Below are 21022 nucleotides of genomic sequence, written 5' to 3' on the forward strand. Positions count from 1 at the left end.
CAAGAAACTTTCATTTTTCCTAGATTTCTGGAAAATAGATTGTCTATAGGAATTTTATTTTTTTGACAAGTTAACAGACTTCTTCCTTTTTTGACAGTTTATGAGAAACTTCCAGCATGGTGAATTATGTGTACATATAAAGATCTTGGTTTTATAGCTTTCTAGTGGCTTACAAATCAATTTTTTAGCTTCCATGTTAGAATTAATGGAGCAAGTGTTAAAAAGAGATCTTTAAAAACATTTTATAATTACATGTTTACTTTTCAAAATTAAAAACCTGTTTGTCATGCAGCAATGAAAACCCAGTTACATTTTCCTAAAGAAAAGCTTATTTTATGATTCCTAATCCTGGTTCCCTAAAACAGGGATCTCCAAATCTGGCAACTTTAAAAGATTTATGTCTGAGGAATTCTGGGAATTGAAGTCCGCAAGTTTTGAAGTTTGATGACCCCTATTCTAGAACTAGCAACAAATGACCTGAGCCGTGAATTGGGGAAAACTGGTTTGCATGCTGTGTTGTGTAAATTAGTGTAAGGTTTGTATCTCTGAAATATGTTTCTATTGTAATTGTATTGTATGTATGATGTACTGAATTCCATAACCGTTGATGTAATTGCTAATCTTTGGGGGCTAAATTGTTCCTGAAGAACAGTAGCCTTCATCTAACTCTTTAGGACACATTTATACATTGTTTAAATCCTCTCTATGTTGTGCAACCAATCTTAGCCATTGGCTGCCAAAATTATTTTCTGTATATTCTGCTTAATTTGCTGTGAAGTTTTTACTGAAGTGGATTTCTGGACTATTCATTCAATTTGCTAAAAGAGATTTTGAGCATTAATGATGAAAGTAATTCCCTAGCCTAGGAGGACAGAAAAGCATATCTGGAGCAGAGTATATTTATTGTGTTGTCTTTTAACATAAAAGAACTGCAGTAGTCTTTATTTCAAGCATTTAAAGCAAACCTGGCACAATACAAAAATACAAACCTAAAACTGTTGGGAACTCCTGAAAGTTTCCAGTTTTAAATAAACACACATTAGGAAAATTGGGATCAAGGAAGACAGTGGGGATATGAGCACATTCATGTTTAAATGGAAACAGACGCATACTAGCTTATAAAATATTTTGAGAAAGATACCATTAATAATTATGTGGTGCTTGTAGAATTTTTCATCTTTTTTAGCCATTTGTTGTAAACTGAATAATTGAATGAAGTTCGAACACAGCTTTCTTGATGTGAATTGATTAAATATATTTTTGCTTCTGCCCTTTGCTTAAAAAAAAAGATGAATACATGTAAGGAGAACTAATTCGGAATTCACAACAGAATGACGATACGTGCGATAATCAAGATGGCTATGTTCTATTGGAACAAAGCCTGAAGTACCTTGGAGAGTTTCCAGCTTCAAAACAAATCTCTTGGAACATGCACATTTTTTTTCAAGCGGAGAACACTTGAAAAGGCCTATTCCAGGAGCAAAATGGCATATTTCAGGTTTGCTTTCTTTGATTGGAAAACTTGAGATGCTGCCACTCAGACAGCCAACTTTTGTTCTGAAATTGGAATGCAGAAATTCGTTTTGAGCTTGACATGCTTGTATATCCCAGAGCTTTTGGGGGAGGGAGGTGCATTCACAAAGATTAATCTGGCAAGCAAGAATGTTCATTAGCAGATGGATTAGTTGTTAGGCAGACAATCCTGACCTAGCTCTTCCGAAGGTTCCCCCCCCCCCAACTAGTTGAGAGAACAGAGGAATGTATATATTGCCTTGATTAGGTTGCTGGTTTTAATTTTTGTGTTGTTATAATTAGTATTGGATGACATTGTGGCTCATAAATGTTAACTGAGTGACCATATTCAGATGCTTTTCTTAAAGATGAAAATCATTCTGAGTTTATTTTGAGAAACACTAAAATTGGAGGATAACAGGTAGCGCAAGCTTCCTCAGAATGCAATAGAAGCTCTATTTGCATTTTGCTTCCACTGCAGCCATCTTAACCCAAAATCTTGCTTCTGAAATTATGGGAAAGTTTGCATTGGCATGGAATATAATAGGAATATGCAACAGGAAGGCTAACGTGACATAAATCTGAGAATCTTTTGGGGACTAGAAGTGAAGTGGCAATTTTGGCTCAAAACTACCATGTTCATTCTGCAAAGACATTGATGTTTTTCTTTGCAGCTGATTTATTACTGTACTGCGCACATGTGTCTCAGATGTGTTCAGCATGGTATTTTGAACTGATGTCCTAATAAAAGAAGAGTGACTTTGGAAATCTTTTAAACCTGTCTTCGTTCTGAGCCTCTGATCTGACAAATGCTATTTCCTTCATTATTGCTTCCATATCGGTTTAAGTTACAGTAAAATATTTTATGGCTGAATGTTTCTTATTACAACTTTTGATTGAGAGTATAAACTTCTACTTCCAGAGTATAGGATTCAGAGCTAGGCGTAAAGGAAATTATGTGCTTTTGAGAATTTACAGTCTGGTAGTTTTTTCAGAACACCAAAAATGAAAGGAGGTTGCAGTAACTTCTCATTAGTCCTCCATTTCAGTAGACATCGTATCATTCTGTATAAGATCTTCTCATTGTTAACATTTTTAAGAATTAGAAAACCTTAACAGTCACTCCAAGGTCACCCAGGACTTTTTGCTGAATGATGAGAATTTAGCTTCCTGTCTTACCTTGAGTAATTACCAAAACATTGGCTGAGGCTAGTATTCTTCAGAAGTGCTGCACAAATTCCAGGAATAATTTCTAAGATTGTAAATTGGAAAGCCCTATCAAGTAATAACAGGATTGGGCCCTGGTTAATACTTCGATGTGAGACCTCCAGGAAATACACCAGGCCCATAGCCTAGACTGGAAATCCCAACCCCATATACCCCAGTAGACACGCATGTATATATGTTTATGAGATGCATGAGTTGGTAGTGGCAAAATACTCTAAATTGTTGCCAAGAACACTACCCAGATATTTCCATGAAGCCATAAGAAATCAAGCTCAACTCAAAAGAAACCTTGACATTGTTAGAATTGAGTGTGATTTCTGTGGTCTTTAAAGTTTCGTAAAGAAATATTTGAAGATCATAAAGGTTCAGCTAAAAGAAGACTTAAGAGTTGTTAAAGGAAAAATTGATTTTTACAAAAGATACGATAAATCTCATACCGATAAAAACTGAGATAGCTAGAAATTATGATTAATACACAAATTTCTATTTCATTTAAAGTTTTACTAAAAAGGTAATGCATATATTTCAAGAATTCATGATTTCTTTTCCAGAATTAGAATAAGAGCATAAGGTTATTTTTTTAAAAAAAAAAGTATTTAAAATTGGGCATTGCAGATGAAATAGTACTGTCTTTAACATCATTAATCCATTAGAAGACCAAGAGTGCAATCTAGAGCCATGGTGGTGCAGTGGTTAGAATGCAGTATTACAGGCCAATTCTCCTGTAGGCTGCTAAGAGAGTCCAAAGCAATGGGTTGTTAACTTCATCTGATTGGCCTGAGACTGAGTTGAATTTGTTTAAACACACCTCCTCTTCCTGTTTAGCTCCAGTTTATTAACTCAGTCGGCCATAGAGAGACTACCTCCTTTAGCTCCATTGCTTTTGACTCTTTTATCAGCTCATAGGACTTCAATAAATTAGGAAAAATTCTTAAAAAAAGTTTTAAAGTGCCCAATTGTTTTTTCTTGACTGCTGGGAGCCGGAGCGGCAAGGAAAGAGGCTCGCGCCCAGCCCAGCGCCGCTCAGCTGAGCCGCCTGAAGGCCGGCGGCCATTTTTTTCACATTCCAAGCCTCTCAAGCCTCGTAGAATCGCCGGTTTGAGGAACGGACATCGCTGGACCTCACCAAACTGTAAGTGGAGGCCAGCGGAGCGCAGGAGAAGCCGTGGTGTCAGCTTCGCGCCTGCAGGGGTGGAGATAAAGATCTGTGGTGTCGGAGGCTAGTTCCCCCTGCCAACGCTGCAGTAAAAAGGGCGCTATAGGAGCAGTGGTGCCTGCTTCGCGCCATTTGGGGACCCCCCCCCCCAAAGCAACCTCCCATGCAGCCTTTGAATGCTTTGAATCCAGCTGTGGTGTCAGCTTGGTGCTAACTGGCCCTTATTGTTTGATCTTAATCCAGGATTCTCAGATCAGGGCCACTATATTATTTGGGCATATATTCCAAGGCCTCTGATAACCACTAGGCCTCATTTCCAAGATGGCGGATCGCAGCAGATCTCCTTCCCGGGCTTCTGCCTCGCCCTCCCAAGGACACCTTACTAGCGTGGCTCCTCCCCCTCACAAGAGCAGATCCAAATCAAGGGCTTCTGCCACCAAATCTAAGTCTTCTACTTCTCTCCAAACCTCTGCTGCTGCAGAGAGAGATGCCTCCAGAAGACAACGGGCCTTGGATAGGAAATTTGATAAAGCAAAACAAAGATTAGCAGAGGAGGGCAGGGAAACTTCTGTTCCATTAACTGAAGATTCTCCTTTATTAAATCAGCCTGGATGGTCTCCCACTATCCCTAGTGGTTCAGGAGAAAACCAGGAAACAATTTGTACAGTTTTTGGAGATTCTTCTAGAGCCATGCCTGAGCCCCCACATCAGGCACCTTCTGCCACCTTCACTCCCACAGCAGCGGGAGTCTCCCACAGAGAGGACAGTAATCCTGCCATTTCTCAGGATATACGTCATCATGCAAACCATTTCTCAAGGCATTGACAATGCCTTCACTCAGAGAGGTTTCCCAGCTCCATCTCCTTCGGGCAGCTCTGACCAAAGACCCCATTCTGATAGCCACCCACCCAGACTATGCGCTCTGCGCACACACTCTCCAACCCCTTCACACCATAGTGAGGACTCCTTTTTGGGGGAGGAAGACATAGCAGAGTATAATCTGTCTGAAGACGAAGAGTCTGCCCCAGACAAACCTGCTCCCACCGGCCTTTTTCGCCATGAGCTTTTCTACACATTACTACACAAGGCAAAAGTTACGGCCAACATGGGGGTTGCCTTACGCCAATCTGAGGGAGCTTCAGATCCGTCAGACCCCAACAAATTCCTCTTTACTGAACCAGTCTCAGAGCAACGGGTAATTCCTTCACCCAAGCTCTTCTTGGACACCATCCAACGTCAATGGGGTCACCCTGGTGCCATTCCTACTCCTAGTGGCTCAGACAAAAAGATGTACACGATGGATCAAGATCTTGAGGACCTCCTCAAGGTCCCTACCGTAGACACTCCAATTGCCACTCTGGCTTCTTCCTCCAACATTATACCTTCAGATGCAGCAGAAGGTCTCCGAACGGAGGACCGCAGAGCGGAACTCTCCACCCGCAAAACCCATCAAGCGGCTGCCTGGGTTATCAGATCTGCCACAGCAGCCTCATTCTTTGCTAGAACCTCTTTGATATGGCTCAGACAAATGCAGGAGAGGATTCCTCAGGATGACTCCAGATTACATCAGGACATAAATAAATTGATAGCGGCTGCTGAATACACTGCGGATGCCACCCTTAATTCTGCAAAATTTGCATCCCGAGCCCTTGCCTCCAGCATCACCTCCAGAAGGCTGTTATGGCTCAGACAATGGCAAGCCGACATGAAGACCAAATGGCGGTTAGCAGCTGCCCCATTTAAGGGTGGATCTCTCTTTGGTGAAGCCCTAGACCCTATTTTAGTTGAGGGAAAAGACGTCTCTAGACGTTCAGATAGACGTCCTTCTCTTCCTTACCGCAGACAGCCTTTTCGCACCCAGGATCCCGGGTTCCAATCCCCGGCCTATCAACGTTCCTTCCAACCTCCCCCTGACAGGTTTCAGGACAGACAGTCCTTTCGTGACAGGACCAGGCAATCCCAGACCAGACGTCCCTACCGTGGATCCGGCTTCCGACCTTATCGCAGGAACAAATGACTATTCCGGCCAGGATCCCATCGGCGGTCGTCTCACCAAGTTCGTCCCTACCTGGTCCCACACAACAACCGATGCCTGGGTACTGCAAACCATCACCCTTGGTCTCTCCCTCGAATTCAATTCAAATCCTCCGAGGAGATTCATCCAATGCCAGATTCCCAAAGAACCCACCAAGAGGGCTCAAATGGAAGACGAGATTCAACACCTGTTGTCCATCAGTGCCATAGAACCGGTTCCCACGCCTCACCAGGGGACCGGCTTCTATTCAATTCTTTTCCTAGTGGACAAAAAATCAGGCGGCACCAGAGCCATCTTAGACCTGAAGCAACTGAACCTTCACATCAAATATCGCAGATTCAAGATGCACTCCCTCAATTCAATCTTAGGAAGCATCAGAAGAGGGGACTATCTAACATCCATCGACCTCAAGGAGGCCTATCTACATGTACCCATCAGACCAGCCCACAGGCGCTTTCTCAGGTTCAGTTATGCCGGGGCCCACTTTCAATACAGGGCCCTGCCCTTCGGTCTATCTTCCGCTCCTCGTACCTTCACCAAGATTCTGGATGCTGTGGCGGCCCACCTTCGCACAATTCCAGTAAGAATGCAATGTTACCTGGACGATATATTGATTCTGTCGTCTTCCGCCCAGCAGGCGTTACGGGACTTACAGGTAACAATTCAATCCCTACAGGATCACGGCTTTTCGGTCAACAAAGCAAAGAGCCATCTAGTGCCTACGACCGAAATTGTCCATCTGGGAGCAAGAATCAACACCAGATCCTGCCAGGTGTTTCTTTCCCGAGACCGTCTCCTCAACATGAGAGACACGACAAAAAAGGTAAAGGCACTCAAGAGGGTTCCACTTTCACTGCTCTCACAGTTATTGGGAAAGATGGTCTCTTGTCTGTCGATCGTGCCCTGAGCACGTCTTCATTCACGACCCCTACAATGGCTACTTCTCCCACACCAAAGAACAGGCAACAGCCATACCGATATCAGAATTCCTCTGCCCCCAAAGGTCAGAAAGTCTCTACAGTGGTGGCTGTCTCCAGCCCTGACAAAGGGCTGCTCATTTCAGGAACATTGCCGTCTCGTCCTCACCACGGATGCAAGCCTCTACGGCTGGGGTGCCCACCTATCAGACCAGGTAACTCAGGGTCGTTGGTCCCCCAACGACCTCAAGAACGACATCAACTGGTTGGAAATGAGAGCTGCTCATCTAGCTCTCAGGTACTTCCAAGCGCAGCTATCAAACCATCATGTGCTACTGCTGACGGACAACACTACCACAAAGGCCCATGTGAACCGTCAAGGAGGCACCCGATCCCGCATATTGATGAAAGAGGCTGCAGCCATAGGCCTGTGAGCAGAAAAACATCTTCTCTCACTACAGGCAGCCCACATATCCGGAGTCGCCAACATACAAGCGGATTGGCTGAGCAGGACGACCATCGATCAATCAGAGTGGCAACTGCATCCGGATCTGTTTCTCACAATCACGATCAAATTCGGGCAACCCATAGTAGACCTCTTTGCCAGCCCGACCAACAAACAACTTCCAAGGTTCTTCTCCAGGTTCCAAACCCCAGGAGCAGAAGGAACAGATGCTCTCGATGTCAGTGGCCCGGGGCCTTCTTTATGCCTTCCCCGACTCCCCTTCTGCCAAGGGTCATACGAAGATCTTGGAACAGAAGGCAGAAGTTCTCCTCATAGCCCCTTACTGGCCTCGACGGAGTTGGTTTGCGGATCTGGTGAGCCTGTCCATCAATCCACCTTGGCGAATTCCACGGATCAGATTTCCCTCGCCAAGGAGCCATTCTCCACCCAGAACCTCAATGTTACCAACTAGCCGTCTGGCACTTGACAGGAGATACTAAGGAAAGAAAAGCATTCCATGGGGTCATCTCCACCCTTCTGGCTTCTAGGCGCCCATCCACAACGCGTATTTACGAGGCCACATGGTCATCATTCCATCGCTGGTGTCTTAGACATCGAATAGAACCTACTTCTGCCTCCATTAGACATATCCTGCAATTCCTCCAGGACGGATTGGACAAGGGTTTAGCCACCAACACCATCCGCCGCAGGTTGCAGCTCTTGCCACTGTTTTATTCTGTGACGGGACCTCCACACTTTCTCAACACCCCGTATCCGACGTTTTCTGAGGAGCTTACAATCTCGACCGCCTCCGGTACACAGATACCCTACCTGGGACCTAACCCTTGTCCTTCAGAAGCTTACGTCTTCCCTTTTGAACCCTTGAGCTCCTCCAGTCTCAAGCTCTTAACCTTTAAAGTCGCTTTCTCATAGCCATAACCTCAGCCCGCAGGATCTCCGAGATCGCTGCCCTTTCGGTCAGGAAGGACTTATTGATTTTCACTCTAACGAGTCATTCTCCGATTAGACCCTACCTTTCTTCCTAAAATAAACACAAGCTTTCATAGGTCTCAAGAAGTCATCTTACCGGATTTTTGTCCTCATCCCAAGCATCCATCGGGCGTCGATGGCACACGCTGGACGTAAGAAGGGCCCTGCGTATTTACCTCAACAGAACAGCTCCTTTCAGGAAGACAGAATCCCTATTTGTTTCCTTTCAACCAAGGGCCCTGGGCACCAAAGTCTCCCCATCCACCATAGGCAGGTGGATAAAAGCCTGTATTTCCATGGCCTACGACCAGCAGAAACACCATCTTCCAGGCCGCATCACTGCACACTCCACCGCAGCTGCCACCACAGCTGCCTGGGCCACCCAGGCCTCTATACTGGACATTTGCAGAGCAGCCACGTGGGCCTCTCCTTCGCCATTTATTAAAAACTACAAGATGGACCAATTTGCCTCAGCCGAGGCCTCATTCGGAGGGAGGGTCCTGCAGCGAGTTCTTCCTGTTGCTGAGTCTTCCTAATCTTTCCTTTCCCGGCCTAGGGATATTTAGCTTGGGTATATCCCATTGCTTTGGACTCTCTTAGCAGCGTACAGGAGAAGGAACATTGGCTTACCTGAAGGTTCCTTCTATATGCGCTGCGTGAGAGTCCAACCCTCCTATTTTCACTTATTGTTTTTGTCTATATACAGGGATCTGGAGGTTATTGTTCCGTTTTTTCCAGTTTTCACATTGAGTTCGTCTTCTCCAATACCGCTTCTTCGTTAATAAACTGGAGCTAAACAGGAAGAGGAGGTGTGTTTAAACAAATTCAACTCAGTCTCAGGCCAATCAGATGAAGTTAACAACCCATTGCTTTGGACTCTCACGCAGCGTACATAGAAGGAACCTTCAGGTAAGCCAATGTTCCTTCTGCCAACTGTCAGCAGTTTGATTCTGTGTTTGTAAAATGAGGACCTAGATTGTTGGGGCAATATGCTGACACTAAACCACTTAGAGAGGGATGTAGAGCACTATGAAGCAGCAGATAATAAGTGTTATTGCTATTACTATCCAGTTTAAAATAAGTAGTAACTGTATATCTCCACTTCTATAGAGGAAGACAGTTTATTCCATTAAAGAATGGAAGTCCATTGGGACACCTACATCTCTAATTTTAGAATCCTTGTTTTAGTTGAATGAGGCTTCAACTTTGGACCTTAGTGTATCTTTTAATAATTTAAGTCAAGATAGAGAAAACCTCACTCTCAACATTGCTGGGTGTCTATCACTCCCCTAAACACTTCTGTTGCTTCCTCAAGTTTACATGTGCCTGGAGAGTATTGAGTAGCTTCATTGGTTTTTTGCTATTATCAGGCTTTTTGCTACAGAGGTGTGTAAGGTCCTTTATTTTGTTTGTTACTTTTATTCTGTCTTTAGGTCTTTGGAGCATATGATTAACTTGCTGGACCAGGCCAGCTATAAAATGTTCATATAGAAACTTGGTACGGTTTTCCCACATGCACTTCTGCAATATTTGGGTGGGTGGATTGTAAAAGGCTACTGAGAAAAATTGGTAATTATGCGGTAAAAGTGTAGGTTTTAAAGGTAAATTAAACCCTACTTGTCTAGAGAAAATACTAACATAGATTGAATAGGAATGAATGAAACATAATAATACTATCTTTTATACTTACTTTAGGAATTGTTCAGTTTCATTGGCACCTAAGATTTTAAATAATATCTTCCAGACCAGTTAAAGGCCTCATGAGAAAATTACTGCTTGCTTTAAACATAACATCAGTATAATTGATTCATAAATATTTATTTTGTAAAGTTTATCAGTATTATTAAAATTCTGTGCCTCTTTTTGGAGGAGTGCATTGGAAAGCATGTAATTTTCTTGGCAACTTTTTTGGGAAGTGATTTGCCACTTTCTTCTTCCTAGGGCTCAGAGAAAGCAACTGGCTCAAGTCATCCAACTAACATCATACCTAAAGCAGGGCTAGAATTTATGATTTTAGCCTGGTGGCTTTGAACACGAACCCGCTGGTTGGACAAGATATAAACGTATTTAACCACGTATTTGACGAAATTGTCCCTCTATTGAAAATATATTAATATTTTTCCCCTCTTCTTGCAGCATAAGCAGTACCATAATGGATGTAGACAGCACAATTTCCAGTGGACGTTCAACTCCAGTCATGATGAATGGACAGGGAGTGACGACTTCATCTGCAAAAAGTATTGCTTATAATTGTTGCTGGGACCAGTGCCACTCTTGCTTCAACTCCAGTCCAGATCTAGCAGATCACATTCGGTCCATACACGTAGATGGTCAGCGAGGAGGGGTTGGTGTTTTTTTTTAAATTGTCTTTTCTAACATCTGTGTGTTAAACCAAAAACTAAAGTTTAATGGGAAAAGATACAGTGTTGTAATGTATACTTTTAAAACCAATCAAAAAAACTTAAAACTGTTACAACCAAGTTATTTCAAGAGTGGGAACTAAAATAGACTTGAAATGAGAATTATAAGGAATACTGAATGATGGGACAATGATACCCCATGTATCAAAGAATGTATTGTACTCCAGATTTACTATCATAGGCAAAAGTGAGCTGAAGAGGAAGAAAAGGTAAACAATAGGTGGAACAGGTGGAAAATACAGAGACAGATATAGTTCTTAATTTAGTAGGATATTGGGAAATACATGGTTGTCCTAAAGATTTGATAGAAAAAGTAGCCTTTGAGATAATGCCAAATAAAAAGCAAAGCCAAAACAAACATTTAGTGTACGTCTCCAAATAGAAGAGCAGGAGCTGTCAGATTTAGTGGCAAAATAGGATGAGTAAAGTTTAGAGATACGAATTCATCTGCCTATGAGAGTGGATGTTAGTGAGTAAGTGATTCACTTAACGGGGGTGAGAAATATTGTAAAATGGGGCAAAACTCACTTAACAACTATCTCGCTAACCAACAGAAATTTTGGGCTCAATTGTTGAAAGTGAAGGACTTATCTGTACTTTTTGTTTTTGAAGTAATTGGTTTGGAGGAGTTGGAAAATTGGGGAAGAAGGAATGAGTTATGAAGAAGATGGTCTAATCCTGGGGTCTGCAAACTTGGCTCTTTTAAGACTTGTGGACTTCAACTCCCAGAGTTCCTCAGCCAGCAAAGCTGACTGAGGAAATCTGGGAGTTGAAGTCCACAAGTCTTAAAAGAGCCAAGTTTGCAGACCCCTGGTCTAATCTGATGATTTTCTAGAGCCTATCCTTAAGTCAGTGAAAGAACACTATGTATCACATTTTTGAGGTCTTAGGCAATACAGTGTTACATCAGACTTCATCTAGATCCAAATTTTGCACTTTCTTCTGAATTACTTGGTTACCCAAATCAAATGAAATTCTAAAAAGATGTAAGATGACTATCAGTCACGGGCTTCCTTTGATGCATTTCAGATTTAAATTGCTAATCTTATTGTGTGTTTTTCATAAGTTAGGATAGAATTGACATCCTGGTGTTTTTTTCTCCTCTGATTAGTTGCGATTTTTTTTTCATGGGAAATGCACATTATATATCAGTGAGTGTCTGATTCTTTCAACATAGCTAGAAGGATTGAACTATGGCCTTCAACTTGTTAAGAGGGGGAACAAGTCACACTTGTCTGTAATTTATGAGGCGCTGCTTTGGTTTGTTGTACTTCAGTTGGAGCAACAGCTACTAAGCGATAATGTTCATTCCAAAGCAAGTTAAAATTCTTTACAGTTTTGGCATATTATAGCCAAAACCATACGGCCATGCCAAGTATTGTTCTAGGAGAAGCGGTGGGAATGTGCCTTTTCTGGCATTCCCTCTTCGTCCTTGTTTGACTTAGCAAATAATCTCATGTGTACTTTCTAATCATTGTTTTTAAAGGCGTAAAGATGCTGCCTTTGGGGATATTTCAAATGGAATTGTCTCCAAAATAGGCTCTGTTGGCCTTGATTGGATTTGCTGAAGGGTAAAAATTGAAACAGACTCATACGGTTGAATTAAATGAAATACTAGTTTAAAACTCAGATCAACTACTGTAAAATTAATCCAGAATGTGTCGGCGGTGACCAGATTGAATGCTCTGGATCCCATCAGTTAAGCAGTATTGCAGTATAGGACCTAGGAAGCAGGCTCCGTACTTGGAAGATCAGACCAAGAAATTTAATTACTTGGGAAGAAAAGATAAAATTACTTTTATTGATGGTGGCTCAGGCTGTAAGATAGCCTGTTATTAAAACACAGCAGCCTGCAATTACTGCAGGCTCGAATCCCACCAGGCCCAAGGTTGACTCAGCCTTCCATCCTTTATAAGGTAGGTAAAATGAGGACCCAGATTGTTGGGGGGGGCAATAAGTTGACTTTGTAAATATACAAGTAGAATGAGACTATTGCCTTACACACTGTAAGCCGCCCTGAGTCTTCGGAGAAGGGCGGGATATAAATGTAAATGTAAATAAACGTAATTTTAAAAAAAATAAAAAAAATAACTATAACAGGAGAACCTTGCAAGTTTGATTATGTTATATCTCTTTTTCCTTCTTATAGTTCATTGAATTTAGGGGGTGTCTGTCTGAGCTACTTCTGAATGGCACCTGGATCTTCTAGACTTTAAAAATGTTTCAGTCCCTTTAGCCTAGCCAACAGGACCTGCATAATTCCATCCAGGTCATTTTGGGTACTCTATATATATTCCATCTCTTCTGCTAAACTTGCCCAATGCAATGATTTTCCCCCATAAATCATTAGGTCCTAATCCTGCCAGCCTTTAGAAAGGCCTCAATGATCCAGTTCAAGGTAAGAACATTCTCTGGCTCTGTCACACGTGCTTCCTTTCAAAACTCAAGAAAGAAAAACCCCAACTCCATGAATTGTAGAGAAAGGTATCTTTTACTAAGCATGAACTGATGGCACGAAAGAAAAGCAAGATCTGAATAGTAGGAGTGACTTACACATAGATATCCCTCATATATCCCTCCTCCCTCCAAAGGTCAAACAGTCTAGTCCAATCTATTTCTCCTCAGGCCTCACGTGGTGTTCTTCTTCCAATGGTTTCCACTTGTCTGGTATGCAGAATTCGTCTCCGCCTGCGTCTGGGACTTTGAATTCCTGAGTTTCGTTTCAGTATCCAGCTCCTCCCTTTCTTCTACGGCAGCTGGAAGCAGCCTTAAAGGAACATTACCCCATTTCCATTTCTTAACAATACTTAACACTATAAGTAGCAATATAACATTTAACTAAGCAATAAAACTTAACCAAGTAATAAAACAATCAAGATAGTATGCGGAGGCTGACAGGCTCATTTTTAACGTTCTAAACGTGACTTGCTTCCAGCATGATACATTTTAATAATTTCCGTTTTCTTTTTATGTTATCTTTTTTTTTTAATCCAAGAGTTGCATGTTGAAAAGATGGTCATTCAAATTTTCAAATTACAAATAACATTCTATCCTTCAGGGCATTATTTACCAAAGACGTTTTGGAGTTCCCAATGTAGGGAATAAAAAGCTCCAAAGAGAATGTGAAAGAGCCTGGCTGTGGGCAATTCCTTGTGAGGCCACTTTTGGAATTGATGGCTAACACTCCCATGACCTTCTTAAAAGCTTGGCTGTTTTAGAAGGTTTTGGGGGATATGAGCATCATACAATTCTCAGTGCCTGGAATATTATTTTAATTTTTTAAGTGATCTGTTTTATTTCTTGGTTTATTGTGTGGGCTGCAGTTATTGCTTTTATATGCTTCTTTGAGTCACTTTGACTAAAGCAGGTTAGTAAGTATATAAGTAAATAAAAATAAACTAATAAAACTTGTTGCAAAACACATGTAGGGACAAATTCTTGAAGTAGTCATGTTGTGGTGTCCTTGTGAAATAATAATACTTAGTGCAAGAGCCAGATTGTGGTTTCTGAAAGAAGATGACCATCATGGCTGATGAATGGGGCTTAGCTGCTTGTCCCCTTGTTAGTTTGTTCTGTACTTGGTCCCTTAACCACAAGCAGGGATAACATCATGATTCTCTTTGGCACTGCTCTACCTAAATGATAAAGTTCACCTAATTAGTGGAACCATTACAGTTTCATTAGCTGCATATAGAGGTAGTCCTTGACTTGCAACCATTCACTTGGTGACTGTTTACTGTTTTAACATTTTATTTAATTATAAAATATTGTAAAATACAAAAGTAAATGGAAAAGAGGGAAGAGAAGTGAGGAAGGATAAGAAAAGAAAAAGAAACATTGACTTGCGACTCTCTCTATTGCAGTAAAATAAGGCATTAACATCAAATCACAACCTTTTGCTTTGTCATAACCATATGAACAAGCCATTTCTGTAAAGATCTCTATCAATCTACTCGGTAAAACCTAAAATCGAAGTTTCATTCTTTTCCACGTCAAGCATAAAGTTCAGAAGCGGTCTCCATGTGGAAACCAAAGTACTTAAGTCTTTCATCAGCATAGTCAATTTTGCCATTTCAGCCAGCTCCATCAACTTCTGCAACCATTTCTCCATAGTAGCACTCAAAGTGTCCTTCCATTTTTGTGCATAAAATAGTCTTCCTGCTGTCAACATATATAGTAACAAAGTTTTTTCTCCAGTTCTTTTTCCATTAGGCCCAAAAGGAAAGGTTCAGGTTTTCATTTACGGACTGTTTGAAGTTACAATGACACTGAGGGGGAAAGTGATGTAGGACCATTTTCCCACTGTTGCAGCATCCCCAAGGTCATGTGATCAGAATTCAGGGGCTTGGCAACTGGCATGTTTTTATGACAGTTGCAGTCTCTTGCGGGTCATGTGACTGCCTTTTGTAACCTTCCCAGCCAGCTTCCGACAAGCAGTCAATAGAGGAAGCCAGATTCGCTTAACAACTACAGTGATTTCCTTAACCGTGGAAAAACGGTCATAAAATGGGACTCAACAACTGTCTCGTTTAGCAACAGAAATTTTGGGCTCCCTTGAGGGTGTAGGTCAAGGATTACCTGTAACTGCATTCTTACACCATTATAACTTGGGATTGGATTCTAACATGTAAATCGAACTGGAATGCAGAATTCATTGATTTCATCAACGCAAATTTTGCTCATGCTGAACTACTACAAAAGTTTTTTCTAGGGATTGTTTAATCTATTTCCTACATTCTGGAATATGTGGAGTTGGAAAAGTGACAAAAGAGACACTTCCGATGGCCAACTGATGGGAACCACCTCCAGCTGCACAGCTGTTAGAATAACAGCTTCCCATGGTAATCTGTGATAGGTTAAGGAGGCCGATACTAAAGAAAAAACTCAAAAAGTCCCTAAATTCTTCAAAGTGTCTAAGATACATGAAATGCCAAGTAATTTTGCCAACAGGTGGCAATCTAGGGACGTTGGCACAATTTTCTAGGGAAAGAGAGACGTATTTTGGTTTGGTTCTTAAATAGTCATGAATCCATCCATCCTTGCTGAATTTATTTAACATTTCAAGTGGTCCTCTTAGGTTGATAACTTCACAGAACTAAGTTAGCTATTTCAGCTGTATATTCATTGTGTGACGATTCTTGGCAATTACTGTTTCTTCTCTATGAATTTAGAAACACCTTTTCATTTCTCATTTTTTGAACAGTTGATTCTGTTTAAAAGAAAACTAGATAACTTCTCTTAACATGTGAAGACATTGCTATAGCAGTGAGAGCCAGTCAGGAGATGCATTAAATGTACTAAAAGCAAAAGTTCTTTGTAAAAATATGTATTTTGGGGTAATTTATTGAGTTAAAATAATACCTTGAATGTTAAAATTATGTGTAAACCGAGTTTCCGCCTAATATATGTTTTCTCTTACTAGGTATTTGTTTGCTTATGGAAAGGCTGCAAAGTTTATAACACACCATCAACAAGTCAGAGTTGGCTACAGCGGCATATGTTGACCCATAGTGGGGACAAACCTTTTAAAGTAGGTTATTTTCCAAGGCTTTTTAGCCTACCTTGTTTTCTTTTATCTTTGTAGTCAATATTTATTACAATATTAATGCATTTATCTGAAAGGCAGGCATTGTCCTTTCTCCCTGAAATAACTTGCCTTTAAAATATGACAGCAGTCTGTCTAAATTAACAGATTCAAAAAGGAATAAAAATACAATAGGACAAACTGACTAACTTGAAAAAAATTGGGAAACAATTTTTGTTTGGTGCCTGCTTAATCACTCTGGAAAAGCTATTCCACAGTAAAGGGTTTGTTTGTTTTTTGCCTTGGCTCATAATGAATAGAAGAAACTTTAAGAAGCCCTCTCTATCATATCTATAAAAGCAGGTTCATGCATTTGGGACATTAATCCAAAGGAAGCCTAGCACTTTGAATTGGGCCTGGAAACAAATAGACAGTGGGTATAATTCCCATAAGGGACGCAGTGGCTAAGATGCTGAGCTTGTCGATAGAAAGGTCGGCAGTTCAGCGGTTCGAATCCCTAGTGCCGCATAACAGGGTGAGCTTCCGTTACTTGTCCCACCTTCTGCCAACCTAGCAGTTTGAAAGCATGTTAAAAATGCAAGTAGAAAAATAGGAACCACCTTTGGTGGGAAGGTAACAGCGTTCCGTGCACCTTTGGTGTTTAGGTAGGTAGGTAGGTAGATAATCGCTTCCTGACAGCAGGAATTGTCATAGAATATTAAATCTATTTTAATCATCATATTTAAGGAAATGCAATACTTCAACTGACTTTTGCTAATCTTACTGACTTAATCTTATTGTTAGATTTGTTTCTTTATAAAATAGTAAATATTCATTCACACAAACAAAAACCCATTAATATCTGCTGTTAATTATGCAAAAAAGCTTGTTGCAGTTGGTATGATTTCATATTCTTGGCTATGTTCTCACATCACTGGAACTGAGTTATTGCTTTAGTGTTCAGAAATCACTTTTGTCTACTGTCATTTCTTGATTGCCTGCTGTGTTGTGCTGAGAACAATGAAGGGAAGGTAATCTTTAATAATTGACATCCTGTTTGAAGTGAGCACTTCTCAAGTGTGTTGACTGGGATTGCTCAGTTGTTCTTTTCATAAAAGGATTATAGTGAAGCAGGACCACATTAGCCTATTCCTTCTGGATTCAGTGATAGCCTCACTGGGTACCTCTATTTTATTTATTTTTTTAGTGCGTTGTGGGAGGATGCAATGCTAGTTTTGCTTCACAGAGTGGACTGGCTCGGCATGTACCAACACACTTCAGCCAGCAGAATTCTTCAAAAGTTACCAACCAGCCAAAGGCAAAAGAAGAGTCTCCTTCTAAAGCTGGAATGAACAAAAGAAAGAAGTTAAAGAACAAACGGAGGCGCTCCTTACGTAAGCCTTATGCATGTTTTAGTTCTGTGATAAGCTTTATAAGCCTACAGTTGACTTTTGATGGCTTGCATGCTCTCAGTAGCTTTTTGCCTCTTTACCACCCTCTTGCAAATCCTCTCATTAGTAGCCTTGAATTTAAAATCTTGCTCCATGGAAAAGTCAGAGAGAGCATTATACCTAGTATGAATGTACCTTTTAACTTATCCTCAGCTTTGAAGTTGAAGGCTTCAGAATTATAGCAGGCAGAGGCTATGCCCGATAGGATTACTTTACTAAACAGAATACTTAGTTTGTTGGCATTCAGAGGACAATGATTACTGTTATTTTTGTCATCCTCTCTGGAATCCTTTATTAGGCCAAGAAGTTAAAAATAAATAAATCTCATGCTGTTAGTATTGCACCTGACAGTCAAAGTCCAAAGATGTGAATCTTGGAGAGTAGCGTAAGGGGTCTGCAAGGGGTGATGTTTTGAAGGGTTGTACTTGACTTCTCAGGAATCAGATTGGGAGGGGGGATTGTGGTTTTATAGTTATATTTTTGTAGACAATAATGAAAAATAGTTTTTGAAACAAGCTTAATATAACACTATCAGAAATATTTAGTCGTTTTTAGTATTTGGATCTAAATTTTACGGGGTTTTATGGTTTTAAATGGATTTTAATTTGGCCTTATATTTCATAAGTTTTTTAATTATTGTTTTATTGTGTACTTTCTACTGTTTTTTATTTGGCTGTGAACCGCCCTGAGTCCTTCGGGAGAAAGGCGGTATAAAAATCTAATAAATAATAATAATTATAATATTTAAAAAAATCTCAGTAATCTAACTGAAATTATATTCAGACTGATTTGAATGTTTCGATTTAGTTGAAAAGATAGCTTTAAAATAGTATTTTCCAAGCCTGGCAACTTAGAGATATGAGTATTTCAATTCCCAGCATGCTGGCTGGAAAATTCTGGGAGTCGACATCTTCAAGTTGCCACGGTTGGGAAACCCTTCTCTAAAAGGATCTGTGTTAGAAAAAATTCTTGCTTGAACTGATTACTTAGCATAGAGTCCATATGATAGATCTGGACTGGAAAAACCTATTTCAGTTCTCATTCAGCTGTAGAATTCACAAAAGACTGAACTGGTTGCTATCTCTTGAGTTCAGTCTTACATTACTAAGTAGTTGTAAAGATGAAGTGAGAGATGTATTAATAATTACAGTTGGAGGCTGTTTGTTTGGAAGTAAGACTGTCCCAGCTAACAAAGATTTGAATAGTATTTTTTGTTGTTAGAATTACCTACCTTTTCTCATGGCTGCCCTCCTAACAGATTCTTTGTGCTCAGACTCCAAAGAATCTTTTCCCCTTCTAACCCAGAGCACTTTCTGCCCTCCTGCTTTCACTTTCGACAACTTGACAAGTCGTCCATCATCAGCTGGGATGCTTCAAAGAGGAAAGCTCCCGTAAGATAAGACCCATGAAAAAATGGAGGGGGATCTATATTGGCAAAATTCCATTTTTTTCAAGATGGACGTTAATGCTGTTATGGTCTTGACTTCAAAAATGATGTCTGCAGTTGCATAGGTGATAGTTGCACTGTATTGAATCAGCCACTCATTTCACAAAACGTTTAAGGTTTTAAGATACTGGATATATAAAGGCCTTGACTCTGCTGTCCTCTATAGGGCTGGTGCCAGACTGTGCTGGGGAACTCTTAACCACTGACAAGAGAATAGGAGTGGTCACACGTCATGGTAAGCCAGAATTCTGACTCGCTGTGAAAGAATAAGCGCTGCTCAATAGTTCCCACTTAGCTTCTGTTAGCGGGACTAGCTAAGCAAACCAAGGAATGCTCTTTCTGAGGTTTGCTTATTGTGACATGCAAACTATTTAGCTTGTCTTTCCCAGGCAAGCCAGGATTAGAATAAACCATGGTTTATAGGTCCAACAGTTTCGGGGGGGGGGGAAGTCAACCCTCCTACTTCCCACGTTGCAATAAAATAATCATAGGCGTTTCCACAAAGTCATGTTGGCTCTTGTTGATGATTCAGATGTGTTGCTTTTTCTTGTGCATTTTATTTATTACAAAAGAAATGATATAAACATTGGAGGATTTTATGGGCATCTTTTTCCAGCCTCCAGGATATTTTTTAATATTCCAGATTATGTTTGGGTTGTTTTTTTTCTTATACGGACTTCAAAACAAAGTCCTGTTCAAATTTCCTATTAATTTTATTTTTATGTTGGGCTCAAAGATACTTTTTAGAAAGATGATGGCAATATATACACATACATACATATACACATACACACAAACACAAACACACATATATATGAAGTCATTTCACAACATTTCTAATGTTGCAAGCAAACAAAGGTCAAACAACTAACATTTCTAATAAAAAACAAAAATGTCATGATGCCCTCATTCTGTTTGATGAAATGAAAGTGTTATAATTTGGTTTTGAAAAGCCAAGAGATTCAGAGGTGGGTGTTTCCTCTTGGGAAAAGAATTCCATAAAGTGGGGGTTACCTTTGAAGCAATATGCTGCCTTGTCCACACCCACCTATCTCAAAAAGTGGAGGAACTCTGAAATCCTCTTATAATGATCAAACCAGGTAAGCAGAGTCCGCCCTAGCAAAGAATTGCCTGAGCTAACTGGATACTGTGCTGTGTTGAGCTTTGAAAGGTAACTTTCAGATTTTTTTAATAGACTCGGAACCATAACCAAAACAGACTTTAAATATGTATTATTATGCACTGGTAGGAGTAGATTGCTAGCACTTTAGCTATTTTGTACCATTTGTAGTTTCTAAGTCATAGGTCCGCAAACCCACCCACCCCTGGGCCATGGCCCACTAGCGGGCTGTGGCCTATTTGGAATTGGGCCGTGTGACTTAATGGCTGGACAGGCACATGCGCATAACTCAATTTGCACGAGCAGTGGGCTGGTGGGCACTTGTGCACAAGTGCACCAGCCCACCACTTATACAAGGGCTGTGTCCGAGTACGCCAGTCTGCCACTCATGCAGCCCACTTCTCCCTCTTCCCCCCCCCCCAGTGGGACTGCCAAGCCGCAAAGGTTGAGGACCACCGTTCTAAGTGGTTTCCAATGGCAGCCCCATACATAGCATGTTGCAGTAATCCAGTTGAGTGGTTGGGAAAATGTGGATGACTTGCTAGGGCATCTGGGTCCATGCAGGGCCATAACTGGTTTAACACCTGAAGCTGGGCAACGCCCCACTTCCCTGCCCCATCCTGACAACAGTATTTCCTGCTGTTCAAAGATCAGTTCCTTCACTGGGAACAAACTCCATTCAGTGTGACTACTGAGAACTGATGTTGTTTGAAGGACTCAATCTGAACTTACCTTATCCCATTCAGAACTTCCCAGGATGTAAGCTCAGCATCTCCCC

At 41.0% G+C, this 21022-nt stretch overlaps 1 protein-coding gene across 5 annotated transcripts in view; it reads left to right on the top strand.

The window, feature by feature from the left end:
• Positions 1-21022, top strand: part of AEBP2 (AE binding protein 2) — a 54387-nt gene that overhangs the window by 11858 nt on the left and 21507 nt on the right. For 3 of the 5 annotated variants that reach the window (XR_009155944.1, XM_058189663.1, XM_058189664.1), the window contains exons 2-5: positions 10419-10626; positions 16125-16232; positions 17434-17620; positions 19291-19359. Coding sequence is in view for 4 of the 5 variants with exons in the window: in XM_058189663.1 (XP_058045646.1) it covers positions 10419-10626; positions 16125-16232; positions 17434-17620; positions 19291-19359 (572 nt within the window). In the remaining variant the exon portion in view is untranslated. The remainder of the gene's footprint in view (positions 1-10418; positions 10627-16124; positions 16233-17433; positions 17621-19290; positions 19360-21022) is intronic. The other 2 variants (XM_058189665.1, XM_058189666.1) reach the window with 1 other exon arrangement.

Source organism: Ahaetulla prasina, chromosome 7, assembly GCF_028640845.1.
Source record: "Ahaetulla prasina isolate Xishuangbanna chromosome 7, ASM2864084v1, whole genome shotgun sequence".
Classification (NCBI taxonomy): domain Eukaryota; kingdom Metazoa; phylum Chordata; class Lepidosauria; order Squamata; family Colubridae; genus Ahaetulla; species Ahaetulla prasina.